At 43.8% G+C, this 17,328-nt stretch overlaps 1 protein-coding gene across 8 annotated transcripts in view; it reads right to left on the bottom strand.

Moving 5' to 3' along the window:
* Nucleotides 1–3,406: 3,406 nt before the first annotated feature.
* LOC119033240 (LIM domain-binding protein 3-like) overlaps nucleotides 3,407–17,328 on the bottom strand; it is a 41,787-nt gene continuing 27,865 nt past the window's right edge. For 4 of the 8 annotated variants that reach the window (XM_037123079.1, XM_037123082.1, XM_037123081.1 and 1 more), the window contains 10 exons: nucleotides 14,208–14,371; nucleotides 14,056–14,092; nucleotides 10,433–10,549; nucleotides 8,121–8,177; nucleotides 6,187–6,383; nucleotides 5,742–6,114; nucleotides 5,236–5,416; nucleotides 4,368–4,488; nucleotides 4,098–4,213; nucleotides 3,407–3,663 (listed from right to left, as the gene is read on the bottom strand). In XM_037123079.1, coding sequence (XP_036978974.1) covers nucleotides 3,574–3,663; nucleotides 4,098–4,213; nucleotides 4,368–4,488; nucleotides 5,236–5,416; nucleotides 5,742–6,114; nucleotides 6,187–6,383; nucleotides 8,121–8,177; nucleotides 10,433–10,549; nucleotides 14,056–14,092; nucleotides 14,208–14,371 — 1,453 coding nt within the window. In that variant the 3' untranslated portion in view covers nucleotides 3,407–3,573. Of the gene's footprint in view, nucleotides 3,664–4,097; nucleotides 4,214–4,367; nucleotides 4,489–5,235; nucleotides 5,417–5,741; nucleotides 6,115–6,186; nucleotides 6,384–8,120; nucleotides 8,178–10,432; nucleotides 10,550–14,055; nucleotides 14,093–14,207; nucleotides 14,372–15,827; nucleotides 16,014–17,328 lie in introns of all 8 variants that reach the window. The other 4 variants (XM_037123083.1, XM_037123085.1, XM_037123086.1 and 1 more) reach the window with 4 other exon arrangements.

Here is a 17,328-nt window from a genome sequence, read left to right as displayed (position 1 = left end):
CTGCAGACTGTGATCACAGCAGACGAGCTGATGGCGACATCTGATGTTTCTCTGGTTATTTCTCTGTTTTAAATCAAGTCTCAGCTGCTTCAGTTGTTCAGCAGAACGCTGCAACTCTGTTTTACTGTGAAGCTCCAGAATTGTTTTGTGGACTACCACACTTCACTGACTTTCATCATTTAACCGATTAAGTATTAAATATTTCTCCTGTGACTCTGAAACCAAAATCAAACTGAGAATCCTGCAGGAAAGAGTCGCATCTTAAAAACACACAAAAGCAGCAGTTTGTAGTGTTTGAAGTGCTCAGTTTATTCAAGCTGTAACACAAAATCTTCAAATATTTAAAACCTGTTAAAGAAAAGTGGTGAAGCAGCTGAACGTCTGCACGAGACTCCGGCTACTCCTCCGTCAGGCTGAACATGACATCAGAGATGTTTCAGTGACATCAGAGATGTTTCAGTGACATCAGTGATACAAACTCCGAACAGTGACCGTCATTCTGCATGCAGACATACATCTCTGACAAACTCACAAACTGTATAAAATATTCAAAGTATAAACTGTAAACCAGCACACACACACACACACAAACTCACATACAGACTCACAAAGTGTGTGCCGGTCAGACAAACAGATCCCAGAGCAGCCTGAAGGCACCGAGCGCTGCAGGGAGACGTGTCCGCACATTAAAGTTCAATTGATCAATATCTTTTATTATTCAGTCTGAGGCTCCACCCACATTGCAGAAAACAACAATGTGTTTTGGTGATAAACAAAAAAGTTTCCTTAAGTTTCCTTCTAATAAATTTTTTTGACGCGCTTTAACTTTGTTTATTCTTCTTGACTGCTTCAGAACCTCATGAACCCGATCTGTGCTGAGCATGCTGTAACTGCAGTTCTTCTAAATGCCACCAGGTGCTGCTCAAAATGTTCCACCTGTGTTGAAGTGAAGTGGAAAAACTTGACAGGAAATATTTAAAGCTTCAGCTCTCAGGAGACGAATTCTATCTATCTATCTATCTATCTATCTATCTATCTATCTATCTATCTATCTATCTATCTATCTATCTAGTGTGAGCAGAGCCTCGACAGTTACATTAACATTAAAGGAATAATCAAAAAATATCCATCAACTCTCAGAAAACATCTCGTGATGTCAAACAGCCTTCAAACAAATGAGACAGCTACTCATGTGACAGCAGTGATGATATATTATCTGTAAATAAATATCACACAGTCAATAAATATGAGATCAAGGTTATTGTTGCATAGTAACACCGACTGTACCAAGTGAAGTCAGAGAGGGTTAGTAGCTACACTCACATCATCATCATCAGCAGCAGCAGCAGCAGCAGCAGCTTCACCTGGAGAAAAACTCCAGACTACAGCAGATTTCAGTTTCTTTCATGATCAAACACTCCAGCAGAGGTCCAACAGAACCACCTGTGTTGTGACGATGCATGATGTCACATTATGTTGTGTTCTCTCTTCAGAGCACTGACTGAGAGTACAACTACAACAACTACAACTGCATTGCCTCATGTCTCCTGTGTCTCAGACTTAAAGCTGCACCTGAATGCACCACAGAGAATAGAACTACAACCAACAACCAGCGAGCTGGTACAGGAGATACCTCTACACCACAAGGAGGAGGTACAAGTCCTCAGTCTGTCCTCCAGCAGAAGTTCAGATACCCGTGTAAAAGTAGAAGCTCTGATTCATCTTGTTTCCTCCAGCACAGTAACAGAGTTCAGGCTCTGACATGGACTCAGAGTATCAGAGTAAAAAGTCTCCCTCTGAAGGACATTTGTGCTCAAAGCTAACTGAAGCTCACGTCATATTAATAGAATTCAAAGACTATTAAAGTTAAAGGTAGAATCAGTAGGACTTGTCCCAGCTGTTCCTGAACGCACCACAGAGACAGTTGATTGTTGAGTCTCATTCCCAGGACGTCAAATAGACACATGTTGGGTTGGTAAAGCGTCCCGAGCAGCAACAAAGAGAGAAAATCAGAAACTCTCTGCAGATACGAGACACTAACACGCCTTTTCTCCACATTCCAGCCTCCCTCTCTGTCTGTTTACGGCTTCTTACGGCTTTTACGTCTTTGTCTCGTCTCGCTGCGTCTGATTGGTCCACATCAGTCTGCTGATGTTGGGAAATAACAAGAATCCAGAATTCACCTCAGATGCATCAAACTAAAGTAACGAGGCTGTTCAGAAGCTGTGAGGAGGAGAAAGTTCAGATGTAGAGAGGAGAAGTCACACAGAGACTCAGAGGACACATACAGGAGACATGACCTGAAGGACAGTAACTAAGTACTTATTCTGTAAAACAGACGGCTCGTTTGTCAGGGAGCAATGTAACATTAGCGACTTAGCTTGTAAGCTGCTGAGACACCAGCACAGGAGAGGACCACAGCAAAGACCACCTGCTCCTGGACCTGGTCTCATGGGTCTCACAGATTCAGCTGCGGCAGTGAAAAGTGTCTCCTGGTCGTGTTCTATTCTAAAAACCTTGTCAGTGTCAATTCTCTCATCACAGGTGGGATAAGGCTTCTTCATGTGCTGCTCTGTCAGACCACCTCAGTCCAGACTAGACCAGGTCCAAGACAGGATCCAGGACTCCGAGCACAGATGATCACATGTCATCAAAAGCACAACAGGAAATAAAGAGTTTTAAGATGTAACAGTGATGCTGCGCTGAAGAGTGAGGAGCTGCTGCTGAACAAACATTAGTAAAACAGTTTTTAGTAAAGTGAAAAAAATAAAGTTCAAGAGATCGAAATCACAACAGGCACGAAGAGTTCAAGACACGATGAACAAGATTCAAGAGACAGACGACAGTTCAGTGACGAGGCTGTTTCAGTACAACTCTCTCTGTTCATTCATACATTTAAAAACAAAAGCTATCATAATCACATCTTTAGAGTTAGAGTTACTCTTTTTTAAAGTTTGTCTGTAAAATATGAAATATTAATTGGAATTGCAAAATTGATCTGAAATGATTAACTTTGCTTTATCGCATCTCTAAAAGACAGAAAAAGAAAAGAGAGGGATGACAACCCTAAGCCTTTTCTATATCCATCTGGATTATACTTAAAGTATAATTATACATGAAGCATAATCATACTTCATGTATAATCCAAAGAACAAATGATCACATAATCACAACAATATTATTCTAAATATTGATTTGAAGTTGTAAGTTACATATTTAATATTTCACATAAGTCAGTTTATTTATCAGTTAGATGTTAATGTTGATGTAATTTGGCGCTCGGACTTATTTGAGACCTGAACAGCACATTAAACACACACATAGTTTTTGTGGTAGAAAACATAAGAAAATAAACAGCTGAGAATAAAATGGATGGATGGACGACAGAAAACATCATGACTTCCTGTTTTGAAGCAGAATCATCAGGCTACGTCGTTTTAATGGTTAATATTTATGCTCAGAGAGAAAAGTCTCAAACCAAAGTGAACTTCTTAGTTTGCATCATAACGAGCGTTCACACACGTTTACACAGTTGTTGTCTGTGGTTTGCGGTGGTTATCGATGGTCGTTGGTCTACACGTTGATGGCATGAGCGTGCTTCTTGCACAGAGGTTTGTCTTTCTTTGAGTAGAAAGGTTGACCCTCCAGGTTCACGTGGCACACCTGCAGGTACAACACAGGTGACAGCATTACAGCCAGGACATAAACATCCTACAGGCAGAGAGGAGCTGTCGCTGCCCGACAGACGGGTCTACCGACAGACGGGTCTGTTGACACAAATAAAGTCATCTCCCTCCAGGAACAGGTCCAATCACAGGTTTGGGTTTGGGCTCGTGAAGTGTTCCCACATCGGTCAGAATCATTTAAAGGCTTCTGGCTTTGACTAACAGTTTGAGTTCAAACAAAAACAGAACAGAACTTAAAAAAAGTTTCTAGTGCAAAATAAACCTGCAGACCTTTAATTAAAATAAAAGTGGGCCAGTAGTTCTGTAACAAGACATACACTATGACTGTTTAAATTACTGAATGGATTCTGGTTTGGTTCTGGAAATGGATCTGGATCTGGTCGTGATTCTGGTTGTGGTTATGTTTCTTACCGCACAGACGAAGCAGGTATCATGCCAGGTGTGACCCAGAGCCTCGATGAACTTATCACCAGCTTCGACCGGGAAGTCACAGCCGTGACACTTGGTGCTGAACAAAGCGACATAATCTGACAGAGACACAGAGACACACAATGAAACACTCATTCTATAGCTGACCCTGACCTCTGACCTCTGACCTCTGACCCCTGAGCTCTGACCCCTGAGCTCTGACCCCTGAGCTCTGACCTCTGAGCTCTGACCCCAGTGTGACCACCTCCATACCTTTCTCGCAGTATGGCTCTCCGTCCTCCATGTGGAAGAGGCTGTTTCCGAAGGGTTTGCCACAGGCGGCACACACAAAGCAGGTGGTGTGCCATGTCTGCCGCAGAGCGTGCATCACTTCCTGTAACACATCACATGACACAGCGTGTCAGACAGTACACCTGTTAGAGTTCTCAACAGGTTGGGCCAAAAAAATATGCAAAAGAGTCAGGTCGGGTCAGGCCTCAGGCCTCCTTTTTTATAAAATACATTTCTTGCAGGTTGTAAATTATATATTGTTTTTTGTGAATCATCGCTGTTCACGTGTGGTGAAGACAGCAGGTGCTGTGTGTGCCAGCAGCAGCAGCAGCAGCAGCAGCGAGAGGCTGTTTAGTGTGGCTGCCTTACCATCGACGAGAGGAGGACACGCCTCAGTTCATCCACTGTGGAAGCATTACTGTTCCTCCACGATGCCTTATAAACCTCCACTTACGTTTGTAAGATATATGCCTATTATGTGTCCATTTCAGTGTTTTAGATACAATGTGTGGTGTGAAATAGTAGCTGGATTGATAAGTGTTTGAGTTATTTTTATTTTGTATTGTGTGAAGATTTAATTTCATATTTATGTATGGCACATTTATTTATATATGCTATCTAAAGTTGAAGCGTTTCAGTTGTTTGTGTTGAGGAAAACAAAGCAGGCGCACGGAGGGTCGAGTTCGGGCAGACAATTCATGCCGGTGTGTGGGGCTGCGTCGGGTTAGGGCTTAAAAACCTGTGGGCCGGGTCAGGTCAGGTTGTAATTTTCAGGCCCGTTGAGAACTCCAACACCTGTACACCTGTGTATTTGTACACAGGTGTACTTGTACACAGAGGAGCATCTCACCCCCATGATCTTGGTGTTGCAGCGGGCGCAGGTGGGGGCGAAGAACTCCTCGTAGCAGTTCTCACAGTAGACGTTGTTCTGCTCCTCCACGAAGCTGACATCAGCCAGAGACATGTGGCAGTAGTGACAGTTAAACTCCTCGGGGTGCCAGGACCGACCCAGAGCCACCAGGAACGGGCCCCTGCAGACGACAACAGTACCAGGTCATCATCTTAGATCTTCTCTTCTTGACACTTCCGAAAAATGTCATAATCTATCGTCTTCAATTTCCACCACTAGGTGAGGAAAGTGCGTTTTGGCTTATAACTCACATATACTTTGTTGCACATTCAAAAACCTTATATCCACACGTTCACCGAATTGTGCTTAAGCTCATGATGGGCCCCGCCCATTTCCACCTACTGTTTGTTTCCACAAATTCTTGAAATATCACAAACCTACTTTTTCAAACTCCACCCAGGCGACCACAGAAAACCGAAGAAGAAGAGGCAGCAGGTGTGACTCACCTGATGACGCTGTTACAGGCTCCACACAGAGGCGTACGGCTGCTGGCAGCAAACCGTTCCGCCCTCTGGGCCACGCCCCTTGCCACAGGAGAGAATGGGGCGGGGCTTGGTGTGATGGGGGCGGGGCTGGGAGCCGCAGGTGCAGCGGGGGAGGGATTGGGGATGTATGCTGGTGGAGGAGGGGCAGCTTGGGGCAGTGGCTGCACCTTCACAGTGGTGGTCATCTTACTGGGGTCGAACTTATCAGCGAAGTTGGGGTCAGCCACCCAAGGGGGTCTGCCAGCAGAGGCGGGGCCAGTCGATGCAGGGGCGGGGGCAGTAGCTGGGGGGCGGGGCTGAGGAGGTGGGATTAGAGATGGTGCGAGAGCCGGACCTGGAGGAGAAGAAGACCGTTAGTGTGTTCTTCTTCTGCCTGTGTGTCGTATGAGCTCTCAGGTGTTCTCACCTGGCTGGGAGGGGTAGATGCAGGCAGTGCTGACCACCTTGGGAGGGGCGGGGCCAAGAGGGATCTGAATGGAGCTCTGCTGTGTGGGCGGGAACTGTTGCATGGGAGGCTGCTGGTACTGCTGGGGGATTGGCTGGTAGTGCTGTGGAGGCGGGGCCTGTGGTGCCTGATGCATCAGAGGAGGCTGAGCGTACGGGCTGCAGAGGCAGGAAGACATGCTCGTTCATACATATACTGTGATTTATACACACACACACACACACACACACACACACACATTTATACTGTCTATATATAAACTTACTGAGACATCAATATTACTAGTTGTACAACAGTGAAAACATGATCTGATCTATGACAAACACACAGACACACACATCCTCGGCTCTGCGTCACTCTGAACACAAACATTCTCAGACTTCTATTTTATATGTGAAACTTTTTTCTGCAACTTGGTTTTTGTTTCACCTCCTGGACTTCTGAGCGGGCCAGCTGGGCCCGGGCACCAGGCCCACAAGGTGAGCCGGTCCATGGACCACAATTTTAAGTGACAAACATGTCCCGAGAGACAGAATAAACTATGACGCACAAATCACACACAAAGTGACACAAAGTGACACAAAGTGACGATAAATCCAAAGTGGGTCTAAACATCGACTTTATCTGATGCAGTAAGAACGCTTGTTTTATTTAACAGGAAGTTACCTTTGCAACTTTTAACTCATTACAAAAGACCATGTTTCAACTGTAATTTCAACTTTTAATGCCAAATGATTTGTTGATTTGCAGGTTAGAAGTTGTCTGAGTTAACGTAATGTTTGGTTCTGTAGGATTTCACAATTCAAATCAAACTGGCCCAAATGCTGAAATATAGTGATAAAACCCTGCAAATCATCTAATCAGTGCTTGCTAGATGTTTGTACACACATGATGTTCAAAGGTTAGTGACAGTTTTAATTAAAAAAAAAAAAAAATCAGACCAGTACAAACCAGCCTGACAACCAGCTTGTAAGAGATGACAGCTGGACTTCAGAGCCAGTTAGAAGAGGTTCTGCCTGCAGGATGAAGTTGTTAAGTCTTATTACTCAACGGTTACATGGTCAACACTGGCAGGTTAGAGGTTCAATTCCCAACAAAAAATGAGCCTCAGTATGCTTCAAATGAAGAAGATAGTCCAACAGAACCAGTTCGGACAACTTCTATAACTTTTATTCACCGAAGGGATTTACACGGAAGACTCCATGTTTCTGCTCAAAGACAAAAAGAAGTTCATGTAATCTGACAGACATGAATGAGTCAGAGACAGAGTTTCTCAGAGTTTATAAAGTGTCTCCAACTCAACAACTCACTAAACTGACACATTTGTTAAGGGAGTCTGGGGACTTTCTCCACTGGGACAAAGAAGTCGCCTATATTGTTCCTGTTTAGTGTCTTTGTAACATGTGACATGTTTAGATCAATAACATGTTTCTTCTTTCATGGAGTGTAAATGGTGAAATCAGTGTAAACAGTGTGTTCAAACAGCTGATCAATGTTGGCAGGTAAGACTTTAGCACTTTAGACACAGAAGCAGACAGGCTGGTACAGACATGCTGCCACAAACTGACACTTTTTACAAGGAGACAAACAACTTCAGCTGAAACATTTAATGCTGAATTTACAACAAGGACACAATGAGTCAGAATCTGTCAGAGACACAGTTTCACTACGTTATAAAGTTTGTTTTAACTCAAAATCACTACATTTGTTAAGGGAGTCTGGTGATGTTGCTGTTGCTTGAAGCATACTGAGACGTGAAGTCCACTCATGGTCCTGCGAGGAGTTTTAGAAGAAGAAGCCTGTTTAAAGGCAGATGTTTGTTACGTAGCGTGGATAAAGCAGACTAATCACTGGCAGCATGTGGACCCGAGCTGGATCCCTGCCGGAGTTGATACCTGGAGACAGCAGCTTTGTGCTGGAAGTTGTAACCAGCGGCAGACTGTCGCTTCAGACTGCAGGTGTGGAGACAGAACAGCACAGGTCACCATGGCGATCTGCATCCTGAGAGGTTAACCTGCTGCAGGTGATCGTTCACAAGTTTATCTGCACGTATTGTGTTTGTTGTGTTTTCAGTGTCTTATAAAATGGTTAACATGGACCTGAGATCTGTCCATCATCCGCTCCTTTTTCAGCCCGCAAGTTCTGATAACAGCAGACAGACTCAGTCAGAGACAAGCTGGTGAACATGGAGGATGATCAGCAGACAGACACAGTCAACACCATGAAGCATCTCCGAGGAGAAGAACAGCAGCTAACTACTGAACTAAAGACTCCTCCAGGAGCCGGACCCAGGTCCAGATTGCAGCCGACCACACAAGCACATGCACACACACACAACATCACATCACAGCAGACACAACATTCAGTCAAACTACGGTGAGCCGAGAGGGTCAATGTTAACTGTTTTGTTAACACATACAGACACACACGCACATACACACCCTTTGACAGGTTTGATTCTAAATAGTTTCATCTAATTTCAGTGAACTGTCTTTTGTTGCTCATAAATGTGGGGGTTAGGGTTAAGGTCAATGTTGACGATTCTTAAAGCTACAAGAACAGTGATGCAGCCTGTAGTCCTAAAACCAGAAATCAGTTAGCATGTTAACATGTTAGCACATCTGGTTCCCTCAACTCAAAGTGAGAGAGACTCATCTACTCACTAGTCCGTCTTTACAGGCCACTTTAGTTCCACACTGTTCTAACTCTGACTTTACAACTTGTACATTGATCAGTTTATAGAAAACCTGGATAGTAATTGTGCAGTAAGACTCTTAGTGGTGGAGACGTTTCAGTCGTGACCGTGATGTCGTCTGTGTGACGGCCCTGTTGAGCATCTGTTTGTCTTCTCAGTGCCTTCCAGGAGAACCAGGAAGCAGTGGGCCGTCCTAAGCAGACCACACCTTAGGGTGTGGCATCACTGATAAAAGGCTGCCTCAGTCAGTCTGCTCTCTCTCTCTGGTGGCTGAGCAGCTGACTGCTGCCATGGCCTACAACCTGCTGTGGTTTGGTGTTTGCTGCATTAAATACATATAGAAATGCACACACACACACCCCCACACACTACATTTGATACAACACACACCCACATTATGTTCTTTTTGGGTTGTTTAGTTAAATAAATACTGAAATCGTCTCAGAGCTCTGTGTGTCTCCTCTCCTTTGTTTCAACCTGAGAGCCAGGGTTGTAACAAATGGGGGCTCGTCTGGGATACTGAGAGCCTGGATAGTATGGTTGCTTGGTAGGTTTCAGCTGTAGTGATGTATTGTTGGCTTCATCAGTGGTCTGTTGTGGTGAGTACCAAAAGCTGATGTTGTTGCTGCAGCCTGCGGAACTCCTCTCCTTTGTTTCAACCTGAGAGCCAGGGTTGTAACATCTGTTTGTGGCCTAACATTAGCTTCTTACTGCTACACAGTTAATTTAGCCTCACACATCACAGAGTGGAGTTTATCTGTGGAGAGTATCTGGATCAACAGAACCTGGACAGATCAGAACCTAGAGATGATGTTCTGTTAAGATCCAGAATCAAGTTCCGTAATCCCACAGAGCAACCAGAGAGATGCTAACTTCTGACGAGGTCACTGCAGCGCTCTGTTTCTCTGTTGGAATCCTCGACCATAAAACATGGAGGCAGCTGTCGACTCGTCTTTGTCATCATGTTGGATTCAGAGGAATGATGAAAAATACACAATTTAGTTTTAGTGAAATGTAAAATGGCCACCAAGTGGCATTTCAGCATTGGCTCCACATCTGAAAATGTTCAGGACCCCAAACGGTACCATTCATCATCTGGACCAATTAGGGTAACTCCTAATTAATGTTTAAGTTAGTGCAAATCTGCTTTAATCGTGTCAAAAGTTGTGTCATTAATCTTCAAGTTGACATCAATAAATAAATACTTAGGGCTTTCTTTACAATATTTCAGGTTACAAAAATTAAACAAACCTGCTGAACAAAGTGAAATGGGTCAGCAAAGGGTTAAATGTTCACTGTGTTGTCCATAAATCTCCTAGTTCTTCACATACAAACAAACAAACAAACAAACGTCTGTGAACTCATCAGAAACATCATCAGTGTTTGTTTTTGGTCAGTTTGAGGTTGACAGACGTCAGTAAACACATGATGATCAAACGTGATCACTGAGAGGGACACAAAGGTATCCAATCAACGTCTTTCACTCAGATTGACCCTCAGCTGATTGGTTACCTGTGAGGGGCGGGGTCAGACGAAGCAGGGACGTTATCCCAAGGCTGCAGGGCGGCGCTAGCAGGTGGAGCAGCAGTGGGGGCGGAGTCTGCAGAAGCTGGAGCATGCTCAGTAGGGCTGAAGCACAGGAAGTGTGTTAGCATCAACAGATAGAGAGAGACCCTAACCCTATATCTATCTCTCTCTCTCTCTCTCTCTCTCTCTCTCTCTCTCTCTCTCTCTCTCTCTCTATATATATATATATATATATATATATATATATATATATATATATATATAATATATCTATATATATATAAATAACCCTACAGTTAGTAAAAAAGTTAAAGAAGAAGAAGAAGACGACAGCATGTTAAGTGTTATTGATCTCATGCACAAACCCTCGAGCTAATAAAACAAGTATTGTTACAGCATCCAGAAAATGTGATGTTTGATTTTACTTCTAAATTTGCTTTACAAAAAATAAATACAAATCTCCTGCCTTCATTTTGTTACTGAGCCCTAAACGATGGTTTATCTTCATCTTCATCTTAAGCGTGTCACTCCTCTTTCTGTCTTCTGTCCACAAACTGACACTGACTCATTAAATCAACAGTTATTATAATTATTCAATGTTTGTTGTTTGTTGTTTGTTGCCGAATGAAGTCAAGCTCTGCTGTTCTGTTTCTTATAGTGGCCCTGATCGAGGAGGAGGAGGAGGAGGAGGAGGAGGAGGACCAGTGCACATCAACTGCATGTAATGGAGGGATGATCAAATCAGTGTACTGAGCAGAGGGAGCTCCATCCATCAGGGGTGGAGGAGGAATACAAGCTCAGCATCAGACAGACCTCTTCTGACTCAGAGTCTGACTGGGTCTGATACTGGTCTGATACTGTGTCTGATACCGGGTCTGACACTGGGTCTGATACTGGGTCCAATATAAGGTCTGAGACCAGGTCCAATAGAAGGTCTGATACGGGGTCTGATACTGGGTCAAATATAAGGTCTGATACTGGGTCCGATAGAAGGTCTGATACCGGGTCTGACACTGGGTCTGATACTGGGTCCGATAGAAGGCTGATACTGGGTCTTATACCGGGTGAGGGTTTGGGTTATGTTGACTGTGGTGAGGAATTCAAACACATAACTGATGTAAATGTGATTGACAGATTAAGTTCCACATATTGATTATGATTCGGGTCTCAGTCTCCAATAGCTTGTGGACCGATCAGTACCAACTAGAATCAGAACAGAACTGGGTCACGGGTCTCATGTGCGTCTGCTGTGATCTGCTCATCTCAGAACATGAAGATTTGAACTCCTCAGTGAGACGTCTTGTAATTATTGATCCAGCAGCTGAGTATACTGAACATTTACTCCAGGAGATCAATACAGTCTAGACATTTATTGATTATAAATTAAGCATCATAAATCTGAGATGTACCAAATAAAGTTATTGGATTAAAATTACGATAGTTCGTGTTTATGGGGATGTAAACATTTATTTGTGTGTTTTCTTGTGATTTCAGCTGTCGTGTCCTCCTCAGTCCTGCAGCGCCCCCTGCTGCTCCCAGCAGCTCTTTACACCTGCAACACCTGAACGCCTCGACTGACGACACGCCTCGCATTCACCACAAATATTCTTTTTTTTTTTGGTCCCCCCAAACTAGTACAACACATTTAACTTGGTTTTTATTTCATACCCATGTTTATATCTGCAGGCATCATCCCAACACAGCTGACTGACTGACTGACTGACTGACTGTCAGCAAGCTGCGTCACATCTGTTACACCAGCAGCTTGTTTTTCCCATCACAAAGAAATTATAACAGAAACACCCTTATAATATGAGTCACTGTTTATGTTGTTTTGATGAATGTACTCCCAAAGTATTTGTATTTGTATCAATGTCTACCGTTATTCCTGACAAAATAATTTTTTCATCCAGTTAACACATCCATTACCTCCTTCATCTGAAAGAATAAAGTTCCAAGAGTTAACAAAGGCTTATTTCAGAGGGGATGCGACATGGGGGGACTACCTCTCCCCAGTTTAATTCACTACTACTGGGCAGCTCATTTGCAGAAAATTTTATTCTGGCTCCATGTGCCAGACAACAATTGGTGTACACTCGAGGCACACTCTTGCCACTCATCATCCCTCCCTGCTTTGGTGTACTCCTCCCTGCCCACAAAGTGGTCCAGGTTGTATTCTCAACTAATGTCTCTGGAAAACCATCACCATCAAAAATTAAGAATGGGTGGGAAGGCAAGTTGATGGTTGAGTTGTCGGACAGACACTGGGAGGATGCACTACAAAGAATGAACTCATCCTCATCCTGTGCCCGCTTGGGGCTCATTCAGTTTAAAGTAGTGCATAGGGCTCATTTCAGTAAGGCTAGGTTAGCAGATACATATCCAGGAGCGGACAGGAATTGTAATAGATGCTCCCTCTCTCCAGCTGATTTAACACACACGTTTTGGTTATGTCCCCGACTAAATCAATACTGGTCATCTGTTTTTCAAACTTTATCTGAAGTCATAAAAATTCAAATTAAACTCTGTCTGTTGATTGCAATATTTGGTACTCCAAAGGAGACCAATCGGACATTATTGCTTTTATATCACTTTTTCACTGTCGTAGAATCTTATCAGTTCGGACATCTGCTACTCCACCAGCGGTGGCCGAATGGTTAAAAGTTTTATTTTTTCTTAAACTAGAAAAAGTTAAATTCACATTGAAAGGGTCAGTCCAGAAATTTTACTCAAAATGGCAACCCTTTGTGACATATTTTGAGAATCTTAATGTATTGCCTGAGGTATGAGACACCTTCTTATTTTATATTCTACTTCTACTTCCTCTCTCTCTTTCTTTTTTAATGTTTCCTGTGTATGTTTATTCAAATCAATAGTCAATCACCTTAGTGTGAAACTGTGAGTTTAAAGCCTTGTAAACCAACTAGTGTCGAAACTGTGTAACAAACAAAATGGGACAAAAAGCTGTTTTCCCAAAATATTGTCAAAATATGGGGGTGGGAAGGGTGGGACAACTGTGTTGGGAGGGGGGTCTTACTAAGCAATATTCTCTTTTCTCTCTTGGGGGGTTTGTATAAGGTTTTTTTGTTTGTTTAAGATAAAATGAAACTGTAGAACTGTTTCACTTCCTGTAAATTGTAACATCCTTGATCCTCCAATAAAAAGATTTATTATACTGTTTATTGTTATTTTTATGGTTTAGCTCTTTGTACTGCAGAAGACTGGAGAGACAAGTGATGAAACAACAATGAACCCAGAAAGATGGAAAATGATATTTCCTCTTTTTTTAAGACATAATAACAAGAAAGAACAATTTTAGAAGATGTTTGACTCTCTGGGCCTCTGTACAGTTTAAATCAAAATAAAGATTCTAGAACACAATATCAAAGATAAAGTTTGGCTCAGTACTCAAGTAAATGTACTTAGTTATCGAGGTTGTCAGGATGAGTTCAATCATTTGTTTGTTAACTTGATTCTCTCGCTGTCTAATGAGATTAGTTGTTTTGGGCAGGGCAGTAAGACGAGGCAGGGGCGTGGCCACATGTATGTGGGCGGGGACGATTGTACAGGTGAGGTCAGCAGCTGTTTAATGGAGCTCTGCTGCCTACCTGCTCCTCCTAAGCACCTCCTCCTTTTCTCCTGGTGCTGGAACAGACAGGAAACATGACAGGAGATGTTACTGAGCATGCTAAGTTTTAAAGGAACTGTTCACCCAATAATTTTGATTCTCAAACTTTAAACTCAGCAACAACAAACTTACTGGACTCAGTTTGGGTCATGTGGGTGAGGACCTGGAAAGACTTGGACTGCATGCTGGTGCAGTGGCACCCCCTGTCACCCAACTCTGGGTCCTTCTCTGCACTCTGGACGGCCCGGTAGACGGCAGAAGCGCTGTCTACAAGATGCTCTTTAACTGGGACAGAACTGTAACCAAACCCCCCATACCAAACCGAGTCAACACGAACACACTGGAGCTGAAGCTTGATGGGCAGTGAGCTACTTTTAGGGATTTTTTGGTAAAGTTTTGGATGCCCTGACTGAAACCTGGAGCACTGAAACGTTTGTTTGGTTTCCAAAAAGAAGCAGAAGCAAACAGCTGATGTCATTTTACATGCTGGACTGCAACTAGTTTGATTTGCATGACATGAAGAAGAAGAAGGAGACAGTGAGGATGAAGATGAAGGTGGCTGCTGTCATCAGAAAGTGATCACAGAGAGCCTCATGAGACACATTTGACATGTTGTGATTGACAGAACATTTAAAGATATAAACCACCAAAGAGAAGAAGAGGAAGGAGAACTCAGAACCCTATATGTGATAAATGTTACAAATGAGTCTTTTCTGTAAGTTTTGCATGATAACGCTGTGAGTTGGATGTGACAGAGCAGGAGGAGGAAGAGGAGGAAGCTCGTCAGCTGTTTAATTACAGCAGTTTCATTATCAGCTGCAGCAACACGACTTCTTCATGCACACAGAAGATCAGATCATTACTGTACAGAGAGGAGGAACACAGGGAGGAGGAACACAGGGAGGAGGAACACAGGGAGGAGGAACACAGAAAGGAGGAACACAGGGAGGAGGAACACAGAAAGGAGGAACACAGGAAGGAGGAACACAGGAAGGAAGAACACAGGGAGGAGGAACACAGGGAGGAGGAACACAGAAAGGAGGAACACAGGGAGGAGGAACACAGAAAGGAGGAACACAGGAAGGAGGAACACAGGAAGGAAGAACACAGGGAGGAGGAACACGGAGGAGGAACACAGGAAGGAGGAACACAGAGGAGGAACACAGGAAGGAGGAACACAGGAAGGAAGAACACAGGGAGGAGGAACACAGGAAGGAGGAACACAGGAAGGAAGAACACAGGGAGGAGGAACACAGGAAGGAGGAACACAGGAAAGAAGAACACAGGAAGGAAGAACACAGGGAGGAGGAACACAGGAAGGAGGAACACAGGAAAGAAGAACACAGGGAGGAGGAACACAGGGAGGAGGAACACAGGGAGGAGGAACACAAGCCATTTCATACAAGTGTACTGTATGTGTACTGTATATTAGTATGTGTACTGTATATGAATATGTATATGTGTTTATATTAAATCTAAAATGTCTGTTTTAAAGTCAGAAGTGAATCATTTGTGGGGTTGAAACTCAGTCAGCACAAAGTACAACTACACAACTGAATATTGGTATTGAATGTTTCTTTGGAAGACGTAATCATCACTTCTTTGGATCCGTGTGGGTTCAAGAGGAAGAAGAGACGAGAAAACAGAAGTACAGGAAGAAGGAAAAGGAGGAAGAAGGAGAACATGGAAAGATGGTGAAGAGGAAGAGTGGAAGTGAAAAGACGGAGGTGGAGGAGGTGGAGGTGTTCTCACCCAGCATCGTGACCCTTCCCCTGCGTCTGCCCTGCGATGGCGTCCATAATGGCGTCCTGTGAGTACATGCTGATGGGTGTGTTGTACTGGGCGTGGATGATGGTGGCCTTACCACCAGGGCCCTTCACCTCTATGGGCTTATGGGTGGAGAGGGCAGTGTCCAGAGCGCCGGGGATGAAGCCGGCGCTGATGGCAGGAGAGGCGATGTGAAGGAGGAGGAATGGTGATGGAGAGGAAGACAGGAAGTGGACGGATAGTTGGAGGACAAGGAAAGAAGGGAGGTATGTGAGGTGGGTGCCAAGTTCAAAGGTCGGTGTTAAAAGAAGACACACGGGGGCCGTCATGCTCACAGCAACCAACAACCAATCACAGCCTGAAGCATCATTCGCCTGTTCACACCAGGAACTGCTTTTCATGCAACAACAAACTTCACAGCTGCAACAGTTTCACACCATCAGCATACAAACACAAACTGTTCACAGATACATGAACATTGTCTGAGTGACCACCTATGATGTCACTTCCTGCTCTGTGTGAAACAAACCCATCCATCACTGAGAACATTTGCTGAATGAACAAGAAGGTCCAAATAATGCAGAATGAGTCAGAGACAGAGTTTCACAGAGTTTATAAAGTGTCTCCAACTCAACAACTCACTAAACTGACACATTTGTTAAGGGAGTCTGGTGCTGCTGCTGTTACTGGGTCAGTAGTTGGATAAAGTCAGATAAAGCTTGAGCACTACTTTATAAAGTAGATACATTTGTCTAGTGAACGTTCCCTGATCATCAGCAGCCACGGAAACAAGAGGAGAGACTTCATGTTCAGACCAACTCACCACAAACACCACGAGACGCAACAGACCGTCGTCTCAGAGACACAGCAACCGATGTTCCATCAGCCACATTCAGCATCCGTCTCTATTTTTAATAACATTAGCGTGTGTGTGACGATGCATGTACACACACACATGCACACACACACACACACACACACACACGCACACACATACACAGCAGCAGAACATGACCCAGGAGGGATTCTGACAGCTAATTAAGTCTCTGCTGCTTCAGCTCATTTGTCTCTTCAGTTGAGAGACACAATCAGCCTCTTGGTGATTCAGTCAGCAGACACACAACAGGCAGACACACAGCAAACCACAAGAATCACATCACAACATTCAAGAAGCAGACTGGACTTTGGTAGAAAACAGTTGGTGTTTGTTTTAACCTGCTGGGTGCCTGTAATCTCCACCCGCCTGGTGCTCCCTGCAGGATAAATCAAACTCCAGGAGGCAGGGACGGTGATGTTAGAGAAAATACAAAGATACTGCAGATTAAAGAGCTGGGAGCCAAACACACAGCATTAACTCTGACTGACAGTCTGACTCTGACATCGCATTACTATTGAGATATCGTTTGGTACCCAACATGTCTTCTTGGTTCTGTTTGAGCAGAACCAGCTCCTCAGCAGACTGAAGGAGCCTAGCATTAAAACTGTG

The sequence above is a fragment of the Acanthopagrus latus genome, chromosome 15 (assembly GCF_904848185.1).
Source record: "Acanthopagrus latus isolate v.2019 chromosome 15, fAcaLat1.1, whole genome shotgun sequence".
Lineage (NCBI taxonomy): Eukaryota > Metazoa > Chordata > Actinopteri > Spariformes > Sparidae > Acanthopagrus > Acanthopagrus latus.
This window is presented reverse-complemented; position numbering and strand designations above follow the sequence as displayed.